Source organism: Myotis nattereri (genome assembly GCF_964212035.1).
Source record: "Myotis nattereri genome assembly, chromosome: 18".
NCBI classification, from domain to species: domain Eukaryota; kingdom Metazoa; phylum Chordata; class Mammalia; order Chiroptera; family Vespertilionidae; genus Myotis; species Myotis nattereri.
Window position 1 is genome coordinate 33,658,009 of NC_138093.1, and position 19,244 is coordinate 33,677,252.

At 48.0% G+C, this 19,244-nt stretch overlaps 1 protein-coding gene across 2 annotated transcripts in view; it reads right to left on the minus strand.

Moving 5' to 3' along the window:
- Window positions 1-19,244, minus strand: part of SRGAP2 (SLIT-ROBO Rho GTPase activating protein 2) — a 245,527-nt gene that overhangs the window by 14,231 nt on the left and 212,052 nt on the right. For both annotated transcript variants that reach the window (XM_081113001.1, XM_081113000.1), the window contains exons 14-18: window positions 16,928-16,988; window positions 11,596-11,673; window positions 10,556-10,690; window positions 8,884-8,989; window positions 3,767-3,991 (exon numbers count right to left, since the gene is read on the minus strand). In XM_081113001.1, the coding sequence (XP_080969127.1) occupies window positions 3,767-3,991; window positions 8,884-8,989; window positions 10,556-10,690; window positions 11,596-11,673; window positions 16,928-16,988 (605 nt within the window). The remainder of the gene's footprint in view (window positions 1-3,766; window positions 3,992-8,883; window positions 8,990-10,555; window positions 10,691-11,595; window positions 11,674-16,927; window positions 16,989-19,244) is intronic.

The following is a 19,244-nucleotide window of genomic DNA, read 5'->3' on the forward strand; positions in this document are numbered from 1 at the left end:
ACAACCGGATCCAAAAATCCACTCTGACACTTGGAAGCCGTGTGGCCCTGGGCAAGTTACTGGTCTCTTCCAGCTTCAGTGACCTAATCTATAAATGGTCAGTATAGCTCACAGAGTCACATGAGGATTCAGTGAAATAAGAGGGGGTGATTGATAAGCGGGACTTCCTTTCTTTCTTTCTCAATGTGCTTGATGTCTCTACGACGCCTTGCAGTTTAGCTCCAGGTACTGGAAAGAAAGTGGGAGGGGAGTCACAGAAATGGATGGGAAGAGGAGTCTGCTGCGGGCTGAACTCTGCAAGAGCGCAAGAGACAGTCAGGTCAAGACGGGAAGAAATTCGTCCCGTCTAGAATCATCCGGGGTTGAGGATCGAGAATGGCCAGGGAAGTTACTAGGAATGTCTTTCTGCCGCCTGATCTCCTGGCTCATAGACTTCAGAGTGCTTAGTAAGGTAGAAAACCCCCTGTTCATGTCCAAAGGTTCTTTCTCTGGCATGTGGTAGTAATGAGTGAGCCTTTCCATCACCCCCCCCAACCCCACCACCTGGCCTCAGGGTCTACCTTTGAGCCCATACCTCTCCCTTCTCATGGAATGGGTCCTTCACTCCTAGGAAGGTCCTCAAAGACCAAGAGGCCAGTTCAGAACGAACCTCATTAGGAGCAGTCAGTTCCAAGGAGTCCTCCAGGCTCCAGAGAACATTCTGGGGCGCATGAATGGGGATTCCGCTTTGTCAAAAAATCTGGGCACAATTTCTCACTGTTTTCTGGACTAAAAACCCTCTGATGAGTTTGGTGACATTCTGGAAACCCTTGGGATGCACAGGACCAAGGCTCACTTTTCTGCAGGGTTCCAAGCCCATCTATGTGGCCATCCACGATGGGGCAGTTTGCAAACTTCAGAGAGTGTGGGGGGGCTTGTTAAAAACAGATTGCTTCGGCCCCAGAGTTTCCGATTCACTAGGTCAGTGCTCGGCAAACTGGCCCCTTGAGTGTGGAAGAGCCAAAATAACACGTGCGGGCGTGCACGTACAGTGCGATTGAAACTTCGTGGCCCATGCCACGGGGCCAAAGAGCCGCATGTGGCTTGCGAGCCGCAGTTTGCTGACCACTGCACTAGGTCGTTCGCGTTTATAACCAGCCCCAGGTGCTGTTGGTCCGGGACCCCACTTTGAAATCCACTGCTCTAAGGTAAAGGCAAGATGATGTTTCCTAAGGTTCCTTCTTGCCCTAAAATCCCGTTTTTCTCACTGTACGCTCACACCCAAGCAACACCCAAGCAACACCCCAGGCCAGGGGTGGGCAAACTTTTTGACTCGAGGGCTACAATGGGTTCTTAAACTGGACCGGACGGCAGAACAAAATCATGGATGGAGTGTTTGTGTGAACTAATACATGTTAACACTGCTGCTGGTGAAGGAGCGGAGGGGAGAGCAAGAGAACCCTCCGCTCTTTCGGTTCCGCGGGCGGATAGAACAGCCGAACGGGCTGAATGCGGCCCGCGGGCCGTAGTTTGCGCACGGCTGCCCCAGGCCCAACCCTGTGGTCTCAGAAGCTGGCATGCCACCCAGCAATAGTCCGGGAAAACCGGTTCCAGGCTCAGGTGGTAAATGTGGTGAATGGCCTCCTCTCCACGGTCATGGGGAGGCCAAGTGGCCTGTGCTCCCTCTTCCTGGCTAGCTGTTGTCCTGGCCACTTTCCAGAATCCTTGGACCCTAGCACGCCTACTGCCACCCCTCCCCCATCTCCTTCATGGCCTTAGCTCACAGCACCGGCACCTCTCTCTCCCCCAAGGAAAGGGAAGGTTGCGAGCCTTCTGAGTGGGTGTGAATCCAGGGCTGAGATGGTCCCTTTAACCCCAAGATCATTCACTCTTGATCCTCTGGTCCCTCCCACCCAGTCTATGGTAGAACATTCCCCGTGTAATCTGTGGTTTTTCCAGAGGCTGCCAATAAACGCTGGATGCATAACAAACAACATGGGGCCGAGGGGAATACCTTGGAGAGAACTGGAGGAAGGTGCCCTCCCGTCTGTGCCCCTGGAGCCCCCACTCCCACCCCCTGCCGGGGTTCCGTCTGTTCCACTGGCTGAGACCACCCAGGAGGAGGTGTGAGGGACCATGTCCTGGGATAAACCCAGCCTGCAGCGATTTCATATTTGAGAACTGAGGGCAGACTTTAGAAGGAAGGTAAAGCAGGAATTGGGAACATTGTTCCACAGCTTCCCAACACTCGTGCAAGGGGAAACTGACCCTCCCAGTCACATGTACAAGGACAGCTCCCGGGAGCTCCTCGGCCAGCAGGCTGAGACCTGAACAACCTCCCCGTCCCACCAACCACCTGTCAGGGACAACAAGCTTTCTCTCTGAGCTGGCAAGCCGAGGCTTCTCCAGCCCGGACCCAGGTACTGGGGTCTGCAGGACAGTGGAGAAGACCGAGCCCGGATGTCAGTGATATTTTCATGCTCACGACACATGGATGTCCCTTTCTTCACTCCCTGAGCAGGAGGCTCCTTCTGTGGAGATCAGGGACCAGTGTGGACCAATCGGCCTCTAAGTAAACAACCTCCCTTATTCTCCCTACCTCAGTCCATAGCAATGGGGCTGGCTGAATTGGTTCCAGATGCTGAATTCAGATGGAATCTGGTTTGGGCTGGCTTATGCTTTCAGCCCAGGCTGAAACATTTTCAGGGGAGGAAGAAGGGGGAGGAGAAGGTAAGGGGTGCTAGGGAGTAAAAGAGAGAGGCAGCTGTCTGTGTTTAGTGGAAAACTGACACAGGAAGTGGTTTCCTGGGGGCAGTGGGCAGTGCCCTGCACTAAAGGACGAGAGATCAGGGTGCAATCCCCACCATGGGGTGGCCTGAAAGACCGTCACTGCCTCTCTGCATTGCAGTGACTTGTTCTGTAAAACGGAAATAGTGACTCAGTGTTTGTCCAGCGGGAGGGTCTATGTGCCTTGGGATCCTGTCATATCTCTGCTCCCAGGCCAGGTCATGAAAAACCTCACCCCACGGAATTTAATCCCACTTCAGGGTGAAACTGTGCCAACCTGCTGAAAATGGAGCTTACCCCTCTCTCCCTTTATGAATTTCTGAAATCACCTAAATGGTCATCTTACAAACGCCCAGCCAGCAAATTATGCCCCATATCTAAGCCTTCCCAATATGAAATTCCCCGGAGACCGGGACTGTTTCGGGCGCCATGCACAGCAGAGCGGAACCCTGAGAGACACTGGGGACTGGTGAACAACTGTAGAAAATTCCCTCTCCTAGCGAGCACTGATATTACTATCATTATTGTCATTACCGTTCAGAATATAATGAAAGATAATGACCACTCAGAACTCATAAGGAAGAAAGGTGCCGTGAAATGGCACTTCCTCCATAGGCCGGGCCAAGGTGGGGCACTGCCTACACCAGGGGTCCTCAAACTACGGCCCGCGGGCCACATGCAAATACAAATATTGTATTTGTTCCCGTTTTGTTTTTTTACTTCAAAATACGGTATGTGCAGTGTGCATAGGAATTTGTTCGTAGTTTTTTTTTAAACTATAGTCCGGCTCTCCAACGGTCTGAGGGACAGTGAACTGGCCCCCTGTTTAAAAAGTTTGAGGACCCCTGGCCTACACCAACCCAAGACCCTGGCAGCCTGAAGAACCTGGGAGTGGGAGGCTGGGCGGGTCTGGGTATTTCCCTTGGGTCTTGTTTGGCCATCTGGCCCCCAGGCCAGTGTGTGTGGGTGATGCCCTCCCCGCTCCAGCCCTGGCCCCTACCAGTAATCCTCCATGCTTCCTCCTCGGCTGTAGACAGGGCCCTCCAGCTCCCTGGGGTTTGGGAAGATGTTCTCATGCTGGATGATGATGGTTTTGATCAGCTCGTTCACGTGCGCTTGGCAGGACACCTGGTCGTGGCCCTCAGGCACCGACATCAGCGAGGGTCCGAAGCAGATGGCGAGGTTGTAGGGGTCCATCATGTTCTCCTCACTGAACTGTGACAAACTGGAGGAGAAGGGAAAGGGTGCAAGCTGGAAAGCATGCGCATGAATGCCCAGAAAACACAATCACAGGGGCACAGCCAAGAGCAAGAACAGAAGTTCTGCAAATTGCCACCTGCTTCCCTGGGCATCAGAACCCTTCTAAAACGTTGGCAGGAGGGTTGGGGAGGAGGAGGGGTTGGGAATGATCACCACGATGGTCACTCAGGAGTCAAGGAAAGGCAAAGCAGAAGCACATCCTTGCAGGTGTCACCCCCTCTCTCTCCAGCTCCCCGATCAAATCCTTACCATCCCACCCCAGATCTTATCCACCAAGTCCCCCCTGCATAGTTGGATACAGCTCCAATAGCCCCTCTAAGCTGACAGGGCAGACAAAGACCCTCAGGCTGCCCCGGTCATAATAGGGTTAGAGGACACAGGCATTGTGTACCTTCTTCAATAGAAAAATAATCAAATTATTAGGGATATTCCATTCTAAGATCTAGGCTTATTTTGTTTAAAAGCCAACGGATTAGCTTTTATATTCCATCAAGCCAGTGGAGTTCTTTCTGGAACAGCTAATGCAATTGTTTTTCATTTTCATAACATCCTCCTCTATTATTACATTCAGGATTTGTTCCGGAAAAGGTCAGCACGCTGTTCAGCTCCTGCTCAGGCTTCCTCTGGATGCCGTCTGACTTCATTATCGGATATTTATTTATTCTGGGAACTCCCTCTTTCCAGCCAGCAGCTGCTCCAGCCACACCTCCAACCTTGGCCAAGGACCCAAGCCCTTCAATGAGCCACCGCACCTGATTGGCTCCCACTGGCCTCTATTTGTCCAGGCACTGAAGCTGGGCCAGCTCTGGATATACTCCCCCTCCTGCCCCCCAACTGCAAAACAGTGAGCTCTGCTAAGGAGCTCTGCCTCCTTCGGGGCATCAGCAGAAAGTCCCCAGCACTGGACTCTGCCAGAGCCTGAGAAGACACCCAAACCCTCTGATGCTGAACCGAGGCCTGCGACTCCGCTGACTTCATGTGAGCTGGGCAGTTTACTTCTAGTGCATCCCACATCCAGACTCAAATTACCTAGTTGGTCTCTCTCTAACTCAAGGGTTCCCTCCTCTGTTGAAGATTCTGATAGGCTGCCCACCCCCCTTAGAGAATGCCGGCAGAACCTGTGAGATGGTCCAGCGAATGTGAGCAACTGTCATGACTCAGAGTCACTGTTTTCTAGGACCTTGTCAAACGCAGGAAGGCCGGCGATGCGAGGTGATAGAACTCAGGGGCTGGATCGCTTCACAGGAGGTCATAAAAAGTTAATTTTGCAATCCTTCTCTGGCTCCTGAGTTAAAAGAGAAGATCCAGAAAAGGCTGGGAGATGTTTCCAAGTCTACTTCTCAGTCAAATAAAAACTTGAGAGAGACTGGAAATGACCTTGGTAACCTCAGCTGGGACAACTGAGGATGAGGTACCACCAGTTGTAGCAAATCACAGGCTGGCTGGTTCCTGGTGTCATGGAGGGCACAGGAGGAGGCAGGCCCTGTGTCTGTAGTGTGGTCTGACAATATTCTGGTAACAGGGAAGGAGACCAGAAGTTTCTGAGATGTCTTTATTTTTTTTAACATAGTTTTATTGATTTCGGAGAGGAAAGGAGAGGGAGAGAAAGATAGAAACATCAGTGATGAGAGAGAATCACTGATCGGCTGCCTCCTGCATGCCCCCTACTGGGGATCGAGCCCGAAACCCAGGCATGTGCCCTTAACCAGAATTGAACCCGGAACCCTTCTAAGGCAAGGCCTGTGTAAGTCATAGGTGGCTGCAATGCAGGGGACACATCTTCATGGACTGTGGTCTCAGAGGTCCGGGTCCATTTCTTACTTCCATTAAAATATAGACCAAGATCCTTCATCTCCAATCTGCAACAGGAACACCTAGGTGTAGGAGCTAAAGCCATGGTTCTTAATTTTGGGAGGACGTAGGCTCCTTCAAGGATTTGACAAAAACTGGAAATTCTCTCCCCAGAAAATTCATAAATGTGCACATACAAATACACACAATTTTGTACCTACTGGTGTTAATGGTCCTTGGAAACCCTGAAGCCTGTACCCAGTATAAGACCTCAAACACTGGGTTTTGATCTTTAAGGAAACACCTAAACTAAATAATACTGCTAACAGCTTCTTCTCTAAAAAAAAAAACCTTCTTTTTTTGCGTCAACTTATATATCTGCTGTCTCCTCTAAGAGTTGTGCTATATTTCTATAGTTTTGTCTATACCACCAGGGAATCCTCCTAATGGATTCCAACTCATTAGCTTATGTGCAACTTCAAAAAGTTCAACATTATGGCTGGGAACACAGGCTTTTTGGGGAGAATGAGAAAATCAGGATTAGTATTGGAAACTTGGACTTTTTACTCGTTAATGATGCACATTTCCTTCTTTGATTACATTTATAAGAAAAAACCAAAATATCCCAAGAATTTCTGGGTCAAACAGACCTGGTTTTGAGTCCTAGCTCCCTTGCTTGCCAGTTCCATGACTTTGTCTAGTTCCCTAGTTTCTTCACTGAAAAATGGAGGCGATTCTATGCCTCCTTTATGGGGCTGTTGTGAAGGTTAAATGCCAAGTACTGAGCACTGTAGCTGGCACATCGGTGGGGTTCCATAGATATTTTCTGTAATTATAATATTCTGACTGCTTCTTGGTACCAGACCCTTGATTCTAGTCCAGGAATGGACAGCAGGGCTGCGGACATTCAGCAGTAGTTGATTCACAAGAGCCTACCCGCTTCTCCTGACAGGCATTAATTACCTAACTGGGCAGCATGTGACTGTGTGAGTCATGGGGGGCTCTGAACTCAAAGGCAGCTGTGGTGCTGAGTCAGGGCTTGGCTGATGAGTGGAGCAGACACAGTCTTGTGGAGGAGGCAGGCTGCAGAGCCAGCACCCTCTGTCACTCTTCAGGGCCAGCAACAGGGCTAAAAGAGCAGGGTGGGTGACCCAGAAAGGTCTCAGGCTGGGGGGACTAACCCAGACACCTACAGAGCCAGGCCCACTTGTAAGCAAGCTGAGGCGCATGAACTGGTCTCTCACCTTGCATTCCTTGGAAGTAGAGACCAATCAACTAGGAAGACTCTTCATTTCACACAGAAATATGTGCTAAAAAACCCAAGCCCCTTGGTCTAATTTTTTTCTCCTTTTAATAGATTCATGGATCTAGAAAAATCTTTCTCCACTATATAAAAGACCATAAAGCAAGAGTGACAATAAGTAGCAACTGAATTCATCCTGGGTATGAGGAAGTGTTCGGGAGGGCTGGGGTCTGGTGAGCGGGGCAGTGCCTGCCTCAGTAGACAGCAGTCTTTACTCCACAGGGAGCTGCTGTCACGTGGGGAGGCAGATCGAGCACTGCCAGATCTAATCAATTTTCCAAGAGAAGCTAGAAATCTAGATGTTTTTAAGGATACCCCTGGTATTTAAATGTTTCAATATTTTCAAGATACAGTGGACTGAAGGAAACACATCTATGGGCCTTATCTGGCCCTCAGGTTGCCCATTTATAACCTTTGGTCCAGGAGGTTGAAGGAGAAGCTGCAGTGAAAGGACAGGTGCCTACGAGAGGCTATCACATGTCCTCGCTGCGGACTCTGCTGCCACGTGGGGACTCCTACGCCCTGGGCAAGAACACACTGCTTGGATGAGATGCTCTGGCCAAGCCCAAGGTCCCCTCAGACCCCTCTTCCAGCTACACTGACCCCGCGTTTCTCCCGAGTGTCAAATTCCCATGTTCGGCTGCCAACTTACAATCTCCCCTTGGAGGCCTAACGGGCCCTCAACTTAACATGCCTGCATTGGCACCTGGCTTTGATTCCTTCCTTCACACCTGGTCCTCCCTAACTCCACAAATGGCATCACTACTTCCCTGTTGCTCATGCTAAAAAGGTAGAATTCTTCTTGTTCCTCACACTCTACACCAGTGGTTCTCAACCTTGGCTGCACGTTAGAATCACCTGGGAATCTTTTTACAATCCTGATTTCTGGGCCTCATCCTCTGGAAATTCTGTTTCTTTGTTATGGGGTGGGGCCACAACATTAGTAACAAAGAAATAGAATTTCCGGAGGATGAGGCCCAGAAATCAGGATTTTAAAAAGATTCCCAGGTGATTCTAATGTGCAGCCAAGGTTGAGAACCACTGCTCTACAACCTACCCACCAGGAAGTCCTGTCAATGCCATGTTCAAAATAGATCCAAAACCTGACCCTCCCCACCACCCTCCATCACCTCCCCAGTCTAAGCCACCATCCCCGCACCCCAGCCGAGATGGTACAATAACCTATGAAGGGTCGACCTGCTTCTCTTCACAGCCTTCTCTCTTACAGTAACTTCTCCATGAAGCAGTTGGTGGGTTTTTAAAATACACATATATAGATCAGATCACATGATCAAAGATCACATGGCTTCTCAAATCCAAACCATTATAACCATGACTGTCAGGGCTTGAGAGCCTTGAACATCCCTGTGGCTCCTTCCTTTACTTCACTCAGGCTGCTGCTTGTGACACCTCCTCAGGGAGGTTTTGCTGACCGTCCCCCTATGGAGGCTCCCCCTTTCAGCCCCACCCCATTCAGCCCTGCACTCTATCCCTTAATTAACACTTCTTTATTTTTCTCCTAAGCACTTACTAGTAACTGATGTTTCTGTCATTGCCTGTCTCCTCCCCTGGAATGTGAGCTAAATGATATCAGGGCTTTCGTCTCTTATTTTACAATGTATGCAGACAGCCTACATCTGTGCCCAGCACACAGTAAGTGCCCAGCCATTATTGGGCTGGAGGAACTGACATAGATCCGTATGTAAACTTCTAGTGGCCGAAGCCAAGGTCTGACCCAGCTGCTTACTGGGAAGTCTACTCACTGATTGAGGAAGGCAAAGAGGTATCTCATGATGATCAGAGTGGTTTTGGGCAGAACCAGGAGGACTTTCCGGATGTGCAGAGCTCTCTCCTGTAGGTTGTCCATTGCTGAAAGAAGAAAGCCATGTGTTACCTCCACTGTGGCTGAGATCCCAGGGAGTAATGGTAAGAAGAGTACTACCCGCAGGTGAAACACAGAGTGGCCAGGTCAAGTCTATGCAACACTGGTGCACTGTACAAGGCATTTCATCCCTGTGGCTTGTGGGGTGGGGGATACATGCTGGGCTCCAAACACTTACCAGTGCAGGACTTAAGGTAAGTGCTCCTTGGGCACAGAAGGGTTTGGAGATATTCCCTAAGCATCTACCCTCTTATTAAGACAACCACAGACAAGGAACTATCCATCAACCTGCTATGACTGCTCGACACCCAGCCTTGGAGGGCCTACGTGTGGGGAGGGAGGGAGCCTGGGCAAGTCCTGTCCTGCCTACTCTACCCATGCATCGCCTTATCCTCTGCACAAGTCTGGCTCATCTTCCCCTCGCTATCTGCAGTGCAGACGAGAAAAATGTGTCCAGAGACAAGCAATGGCTGCCCCTGTTAACAGTGATATCTAGGAAGTTTCCTGACTCTCACCATGAACAGATTAATTACAGGTGTGGCCCCAGGCGATGCCTGGGTAGAGTAGGCAGGACAGGATGGCCTCCATGATGGCCAGCGTCCCACTTCCTGTGTGTCATGTGGATATAATGAGTATGTTTTTGCAAAAAAAAAAATGAGAAGCAGTGGATGAGCATTCTCAAGGGGAGAGTTGGGCAGCCAAGGTATCTCGTACTGTCTTGGTCGTCCCGGTCTACTTAAGATAGTTGACCTAGGCCCAGTCTTAGAAAAAGACATGAAAACAGGAGGGATGCATGTATTTGCTCACCCACAGAGTTCATTCCCACCAGACTCCCACAAATAGTGGGTCAACAAGTAAAATAAGAGGCCCCTGAATGCTCAGGCCCTTTCCTCTCAGAATAACAGAGGACAGTGCTCAGGGCATATATGAGTCAAACTGGAAACTCGGGGTGGGGGTTGGGGGAAGGAGATCTTGGGGAAAAGGCTGGTTTCTCCATTTCAAAGGCACTGCCTTCTCCAGCCTCTGGAGCCACCAATCCAATGGGATGTGGTTCCAGGGTGACCCGATATTAATCCAACTTCCCATGGATCACTTTAGAGCAAGAGGCAGAGAACCTCGCCGGGGGATAAAACAGACTATCTCTCTGTGAAAATATATTGCTGCTTTTATGCCCAGAGGGTTTTTATTCCTAGAAGAACATGTATTAAAATATCCAGCAGGTAAGCCATGCCATGTGTAGAACAACACACAGGAAATAGTTGCAACACCGATGCTTTCTCCCTGTGTATCATGAAAAGCATAAGCACAGACTATGTCTTATATATAAATATAAATGTATTTTACTGAAGACAAAGCCCAGAGAAGCAAAGGAATTTAAGGTGAATCAGGAAGAAAAAAATCCCCACCCAGGGGTTGATGAGGAGGAAAAACTTCACTGAAAAAAGAAAATATTACTGCAAAGCTTATGAGAAAAAAAGACCCTGCGGAAATTTCTTCTGTTGCTACAAGACTCTCTGGCCCAGAGGCCAGTCTGAGGCCAGGACGGTACTTACTCACGCAGGCCATCAGGTCATGGAAGATGTCCTTGGGGAAGAGAGGGTGTTCCAGCCCCCGGAAGTAAAGCTTCAGGACGCCAGCTATGGAGTCCATGTCATGGTCATTCTGGTCCCCAGCCAGCGGGTCTTCTCCTGATAAACAACGCCCCCCAAAAAACAAAGAGGGTGAGAGAGGTAAAACACGTAGGATGAAGCAGAGGTGGTGGGGGAGGGGTGATCTAGTCAAGTTCCTCATCCCAGTCCATCAGCTCTCTGTCCAGTATGGCGGCCATGACAAGGGTGACCCAGGAACTGGATAAAGCAAAGACTGCTTAGGCTCAGGGTCCCTGGGCCAGAGGAGGGGCATAGGAGTTCAATACGCTTGTGCCAGACTAGCTCAGGACAGTCCCTATGGGCTGGGGATGGAGCACAGCAACTGGCTCTTTGAGCATCACGAAACCAGCCTGGGCCTGAGCTCCTGGGGGAGGAAAGCGAGGCCATGGAGGCCAGCCCCTCTGCGCTGCTCGCACTCCTGGCCTGCAACAGAGGACACCTACTTATGAGAGAACAATCATGCTGGAGCTCCCTATGGAAATTTCCTATCAGATGTGATTAGATTTAATGATTGGACCAACCTCAAATTGAAACTATATATATATCCATTACAGTGACGGAAATTGCCAAAGCTTGCCCATTACCTTAATAGCCCACAGAATAATAAATGGGCTACGATGAACAGGCGCATTAGCCCTGATATTAACTGCCACCAAGGGTTCCGGGTGAAGCCATAAACTGCCCAGACACCACAGTTAACTTCTTGGGTTTCAGCGGATCATCCCCAGGAAGCAGGATGAATGGGGCTGAGAAGGAGGCAGCTGAGATGGACGCTGCCATCTCCCTGCGTATCTAGGGAGAAATGTCTCTAACAGAGCAGGTGCCTGGCTGAAGAGGGAGGCGAGCTGGCTTTCCAACCTCTGGGTACCTCTCAGGGAGGAGTGGAGCCAACAGTCCGGGGGGCTGGCAGACATTTGGTCTTATCTTCCAGGCTGTTTTCTCACCTCTCTCAAAGGCATTTTTGATGTCATTCACTTCCACCTGGGATCCCGACACCCGGAAAATTCCTTCATGCTGCAGACCTGAAAAGTCAGGGAAAAGTGGTCAAGAAAAAGCAAATTCACACAGCTCCAAGCTTAGCTGCATGTCCATCTCTGCCAGCCAATTCGTATTTAAGTACCCTTTCTCCCTTCTTCAGGCCAATGGAGAAAACATGTGCAAGGATGCTGAAAAAGTCACTGGAATGGATACAAGGCATTAACAGGAAAAAAGCACCAAGTCAGAGACTTAAGGGAAGAAATCTCTACACCTGGCTCCATAGGGAGACTATGAGACGGGTTCCTTCCTCAACCTTTGCCTCTGTTCCCATCTGAGAAGTGGGAAGTGACCTTCCGGTATCTTCTCATCAGGAATAGGGACCTCGAGCATGGCAGGCAAGCCTTCAGATACCATCAGAGGAGTGTCAGAAGGTCTGAGATGACAATTATGCTTTAGCTGTTCTAACACTGTTCGGCGGCTCTAGGGCACAATGCTTTGAATAGTTATGGGAAAGAGAGGACATGACAAGTGGTCAGTCAACAGACAAAATTGCCAGACACTGTGCTAGCCACTGGTCCTTGACTGCGGCCTCATGCAGGAATGTTACACTGTGATAATATACGTGAGAACTTTGTCATCTTGGGTTAGAGTAGATGTAATCATAGTAAAATAATGCATGCGTGGTGATTGCTAAGACATGCTTCATATAAATAAATCAACTGGTTCTCACAATAGCCATGTAAGTAAGGTAGGGGGGACCAGCAATCCCATTTTCTAGATGAGGGGACTGATAAGTTATAACCTGCCTTAGGTTGCCTAGGCAGTAAGAACCACCAGAGCCAGGACACAAACCCAGGCCTGCTGGCTACAAATGGGTACTCACTCCTGAAGGCCCAGCTTGTGGGGGCTACTAGAGTGAAGGTGTGGAGGACCAGAAGCCATCTGTGAGTCTGAACATGGATACGGTTTGTAGAGAGCACCACACATGCAACTGCAGACCTGGTAAGGGATCCGGGAAGCCTGGCATTAGAGCTGGGCCCAGGGTTGGACTGAACTAGCGGCACTCAGGCCTGCCCCACCTTTCTCGGGAGCCCTGTGCCTGCCTTTATTCTGCCGAAGTCTCTCTGTTATGGCACGATCCCTTGAAAATGTTGATGTCAGAGAAATCTCAAACAAATTTCTCTTTAGGAAAACAAAAGAGAATACTGCTACATTTTGCCCAGTGTTTAGGGCTACCTGGTGAGAGGTGACTGAATTCTATCAGCTAGACCAGCGGCCGCCAACCGGTGGTCAGCGGACCACTGGTGGTCCGTGAGGTCTGAAAGGTTGGTGACCGCTGAGCTGGACCTTGGAAGGTAAACCATACAGGCCAGGGCTGAACTCCTGAATCCAACTGAAGCAATATTGAGAAGCAAGTATGGGAAATTCAATTATAGGGCTTGTAACAGCACTTGAGTTCTCTGTTCCTTTAACATGAAGCATGTTAAAACCCCTTTAGTACCAATGTCATATTACCATATTAGTTACCAATAGGGCGGAACAGCCACATGCTGTTTCATCAGAAACAGTCATAGACCCAGCGAGGTGTCAAAACCACAGCCGAACAGGGATGTCATCTCAGGGACCAGGCTACACGGTGTGTTCTACTTGGTAAAGCCAACAAGTTGCTCATCATATCCATGATCTTTTTCATTTTTTCTTAGTATAAAACCAATCAGACTTGGGCAAGTTATTTGGAAATGGCACAAAATCTTCCATTTTGGATCCAGCTGTCACCAAGCATTGTCCTCCTAGAGAATTCTTGAAAGGATTGCTACAGCAGCACCTCCTGCTAACCAACTTTATCCCTTCACCCTGAAAACGATGGAGTTCTTCCATCCTGACTCAGTCTTGGTTGTTCCTTACATCCCTTCTCCTTCACATCTTCCTGGATCACCCTTACCCACCATTTACAGATGAGCCTCAGATTTCTCATCTCTATAATGGGACTAAATATCTGCCTCCCAGGGGACATGAAAATAGTACGAATGTGCAAACGGGTGGGCCACAAACACTTCAGAACTGACACATGTTATGGATTCTATCCCCATTAAGTGCACGTAAACAAAAAGTGTAATCACAGTTTCTAGGGAGTTTAGGGATACCTTGAGTCCCTATTTGGGGGAAAAGTTCAATTTAACTGAACAAATGTTTGTTTGTTTTTTAAATAGCTACAATGTACTTTTCTTTCTTTCTTTAAATCAACAACATAGAGGACACATATATATCCTTATATCGTCTTCTTTCTTGCATGAAAGGTAACATGCTTTTTTACTTTTTAACTTTTATTTTATTGGTTTGAGAATGAGAGAGAGAGAAAGAGAGATATTGATTTGTTGTTCCAGTTATTTATGCATTCATTGGTTGCTTCTTGTATGTGCCCTGATCAGGGATCAAAACCATAACCTTGGTGTATGGGGACGACTCTAATCAACTAAACACCACAACCAGGGCTAAAGGCAGCATGCTTTAGATCAGCGGTTCTCAACCTGTGGGTCGCGACCCCTTTGGCGGTCGAACGACCCTTTCACAGGGGTCGCCTAAGACCATCCTGCATACCAGATATTTACATGACGATTCATAACAGTAGCAAAATTACAGTTATGAAGTAGCAACGAAAATAATTTTATGGTTGGGTCACAACATGAGGAACTGTATTTAAAGGGCCAGAAGGTTGAGAACCACTGCTTTAGACACTCTTTTGCACTTTGCTTTTTCATTTGACGATATATCTCGGAAGTCTCTCCATGTCATTTCCTGGAGTTCCTCCTCATTCTTTTTTGGTCGCTGTACAGTAAGTATCCCACTGTATGGATATACCACAGTTTATTCAACCACTCTTCTATATAAAGGCATTTAGGTTGTTCCTAATATTTTGTAATTACAAATGATGCTGCAATAAATAAACTTGTGCATATGTAGTTTTAAGCTGTTGTATATCTTTAGGGTGAATCCTGTAAGGATTGCTGATCAGAAGACAAGCGCATACGCAGTTTTGCCAAATTCCCCTCCAAAAGGGTTGTAGCGATTTGCATTGCCGTCAGCAATATGTAAGCACACCGAACATGCTGAGATACAATATCCAAAACCCATCCACTTTCTCAGCTCTTCCACAGCTAACACCCTGGCCCAGGCCACAGTCCTGTGTTCCCTGGGCTACTGCAGTAGCCTCCTATAAAAAACCACTCCCTGTTCAGAATTCTCCAATAGCTTCCCACGCACTCAGAACACAACCCAAACACCCACCCTAGCCAACAAAGCCCTGAAGTACGACCACTCTCCCCTCCACTCACTCTGCTCCAGCCACGCTGGCCTCCTGTGTGCTGGCCCTGGCGTATGCCAAGGATGTCTGCATCTGATGCTCCTTCTCCCCCAAACTCTTCCCCAGATACCCTCATGGCGCACTCCCTTACATCCTTCAGGACTCTGCTCAATGCCACACGAGGTGACCGTAGGCTTTTCCTGACCCTGCCTAGAACAGTGTCTCCTCTCCATCTCCTCACCTCGCTTTACTTTTCTTCATGACACTCACCAATCCCTGGCATATTATATATTAATTTATTTATGGACTATCCAAGTGATCATTTATTTATTTGCCCTTTAGTAGAATATAGGGCTCATGAAGAAAGGAACGTTTTCTTGGCACACAATGAGCAACCAAGGTGTATGTCTGCTGAATGAATGAATGAATAGAATGCATGGATGAGCAAATAGAAGTGCAGACGCTCTTCTTCTTATTGTCCTTTAGGCACAAATAATTCTTCCTCCCATGAACTTAGTTTGGACTTATCTTTGCCAACTGCTTGACCATTAATCATTACTATCTTGTGAAATTTCTTATGCGGCCGTTCTGAATTACTACAGCTTATCTCTTTTTAAGTTTTCACTTGCTCATTTATTTCCTCCCGACTGTATCATAAAACCACGGAAAGACAGCGACAGCGTATTGCCCCTGTTTCTGTTTTCCTGTTTGGCAATGCATGGCGCCCAGCATGGATCAGGGGCTTGATAAATATTTGTTGACTGTTCAGGAATGATGTAAAATGCTGTTACTTCAAGTGAATAGAGATAAGATGAAAAATTGTAGCTGATTGGAATGGGGTTAAGTTGTAGGCATGCTAAAATAATTGCTATTTCAAAAATGAACCCAGGCAATGTCTCAGTTTGTCAGGAGAGAGGAAGGAAACCAGCAATTATCAACACATCTCCTTGGCTCCTCGAGGGTCATTCTGTCCTTTTCCCTATAATTAGACAGGAAAGCACCTAAAAACAGTTTCTAATGCCTAGTTCCTAGAAATCTTCATGGCGCTAGCTCAGATATCTGTGCTCTCTAAACACTCATACACTTGGAAGATCAACTCTCTGGCAGTTCACCTCTAACCCTAAATTCTGTCCAAGCAACCAAGGAGCTGGTGAAGAAGGAATGGAGTTTCTGAGACTGGGCTTTATCTAAGCCAGTGGTTCTCAACCTTCTGGCCCTTTAAATACAGTTCCTCATGTTGTGACCCAACCATAAAATTATTTTCGTTGCTACTTCATCACTGTAATGTTGCTATTGTTATGACTCGTCATGTAAATATCTGGTATGCAGGATGGTCTTAGGCAACCCCTGTGAAAGGGTCGTTCGACCGCCAAAGGGGTCGTGACCCACAGGTTGAGAACAGCTGATCTAAGCAGAAGATAGCGTGATTTGACTCGGGGCAAGAAGGAGCCAGTCCCGACCAACTCTCAAATGTGGGGTACAACTTTAAGACCAGCTTCTAACTGCGCTCTTGTCGATGCTGTTTACAGTGAGACCACACAGAAAAAAACCTGGATGTTTTTAGGAATCAATGCAACATTACAAAAGGAGTTGTTTGTAAAGCAGTCTGATCAAAATGCCAATGTGACGTAACGGTGAAGGCTGTGCAGTGGGAGATACCGACACGTGCAAAGATGGTGAGTAATGGTGAAACTACCGGCACACATCATGCCAGCTGTACTAATTCACTTAACAGCTGTCATCCAAAAGTCACTCTCAAGCTAGAAAAGGAAGTGTGGTAAAAGGCTGAGGCCTTCTGGGTCAGAACCTGTGATGTCTTTCTCTCAAGGTCTACGTGTGGCCATTCGGAAGTAGAAAATATTACATGAACAAATACCATTTTATTCCTTTTCTGAGAATGTCAGGATGGGAAGTCAGTCTCTACGCTTGCTGCTGAAAGAATTCCTGGAAGTTCTTCCCGACTTTGCAAATATGAGCAAGGCTAGCACCCTGCTTACCATGTCTGCTGATAAACCGGATACAGCTTTCCACCACCAGAGGAATTGCCTGGCTGGAATCCTGAAAAGCCAAAGAGAAACACGTTAGGATCTCTGAACACGGAGAGCCCAGGGTCAGAGAAAACGGACGAAGTGTGAGGAACTTGTCTCAGCTGGTCAGTGGCTGGTCCACAGAAAAGCATCCAGCTTCTCTGCCCTTTAGGCTCCGGAGCTCATACACAACAATCCGCTCGGAATGCCACACAGATGCCTTCAGTCAGCATGTCCTACAGGAGACTGATCATCTTTTATCCCAAGTCAGATCCTTACCCTCAGTCATCCAATCAATACATTTTTGTCAAGTATGCCTCCTAAATATCTCTCAAATCCATTCCCTTTTCTCCCTCTCTACTGCCACCAACCCAATCCAATCCATCATTTTTTCAATCCCCACCCTTGTTGTCCTCCAAACCATGCTCTTCTTCCTTTATATAGTGGTTAGGTGACCTTTAAAAGTGTGCATCTAACTGTTTACTCTCTAGGCCAGCTGTGGGCAAACTACGGCCCGCAGGCCGGATCGGGATCTGGCCCGTTTGAAATGAATAAAACTAAAAAAAAAAAAAAAAAAAAAGACCGTACCCTTTTATGTAATGATGTTTACTTTGAATTTATATTAGTTCACACAAACACTCCATCCATGCTTTTGTTCCGGCCCTCCGGTCCAGTTTAAGAACCCATTGTGGCCCTCGAGTCAAAAAGTTTGCCCACCCCTGCTCTAGGCTAAACTCTTGAAAGACTCCTCCTGCTTTATTTACACAGCCTTGCATGCCAGGGTCCTGCCTTGGCCTCCAGTTTCATCTCCTTCTGCTCTTCCCCAGTCTCTATTTCAGCCACACTGGCTTCTTTCTGTTCCTCAGATAAGTCCTCCTTGTCAATGGCTTTGCATGAGCTGCTGTGCATCTGGAATGTTCTCCTCATACCAGGCTCCTGCCCCATAGTCTCAATATAAGAACCACACTTCCTCAAGGATGTTTTCCCAGACTCCCAGATGAGCTCAGGGCCCTGAATACAGGGTCTCAGCACCTTGAACTTGGCCCTCACAGTCTTGATTGTGACTTAATTGTGTGGGTGTATTTGTTTGCAACTTGTCACTACTACAGCTCAAGTTCCACAAGACAGAGCCTATATTAACTCTTAGGTGTTCAGTGAGGCCATGATGTTCTCACATAGTGGGTGCTCAATTAATGTCAGTTAAGGGTGGTAGAATGAACCAATGGGAGCATCAGAATGGGAGTTTGGTATAAAAGGTAAGAAAGAAAAACCCCCAGATCTTGGTAATAGTGCAGACTAATTGGTACTAAGCAAAGAAGCAGGCCTCTCAGATGTCAGTCTTTGCTCTGCCGTTTTGCTATACAACCCTGAAATTTATTTAACTTCTTTGGGTCTCCATTTGCTATCTTCAAAGTAGGGAGGGGATAGGTGGTAAAGAGAGTAATATTTCCTATTGGCACATAAGCATTAGTACTGAGCATTTACAGAGGGACTCAAAGTTGTGTTGGGCCATGTACTAAGTGCTTTAGATGGATTGGTCCTGGTAACAACCCTAGGGGGCATATAATTATGATTATCCTCATTTCACAAATGAGAAAACAAAGGCTTAGGAAGATGAAATAGCTGCTTACGGTGACATAGTAGTTAAGTGGCAGAGCCAGGATTCAAACCCAGGTATTCTCCTTCTGAGACTGAACCTATCTCTACCACCCATACCACAACCTAGGAACTCAGCAACATCGGCAGGTACATATACCAAATATTGTAAAAACCAGCAGGGTTTCATAATGCAGCTAAACACACATTGGAGAAGAAAGGGATCAGGCAGCCCCTAGACCTAGTTAGAAAGGGCTGTAGATGTTGAGGACAGAGACTGTACTCTCGAGTGGGATGGGTCCTGTGGCTTCTACCCCTTTCACAGTTGGCCCGTGCCCTTCCCTGGCTTTGAATTTCCAACTGTAACCATGGGGCCTGGCCACTTTAGGGAAGCAGCTGGGCCTCACGAAGAAGTCAGGGTGAGAGGGGAGCTGGCATGGCCTCTAGCTCCCAAGCTTACTGGGAGCCCAGGGTGCTGCCAAAGGGAGTACTGTGTGGGCCAAGGTGGAGCTGCAGTCAGGAAGGTCTTAGTGGCCCCCAAACCCATCTGCTTCCCCCAGCTTCCCAGCTGCAGTAGCCAGTGTCTGCCCTCTTGCTGCCATCGCTGTTTTCTGCCAGTCAGCCTGGCTGATCTTACAGTTAAAATCCTTGTCAGTTCTTCCATACTCTAATGAAGAAACTATTTAAAAAA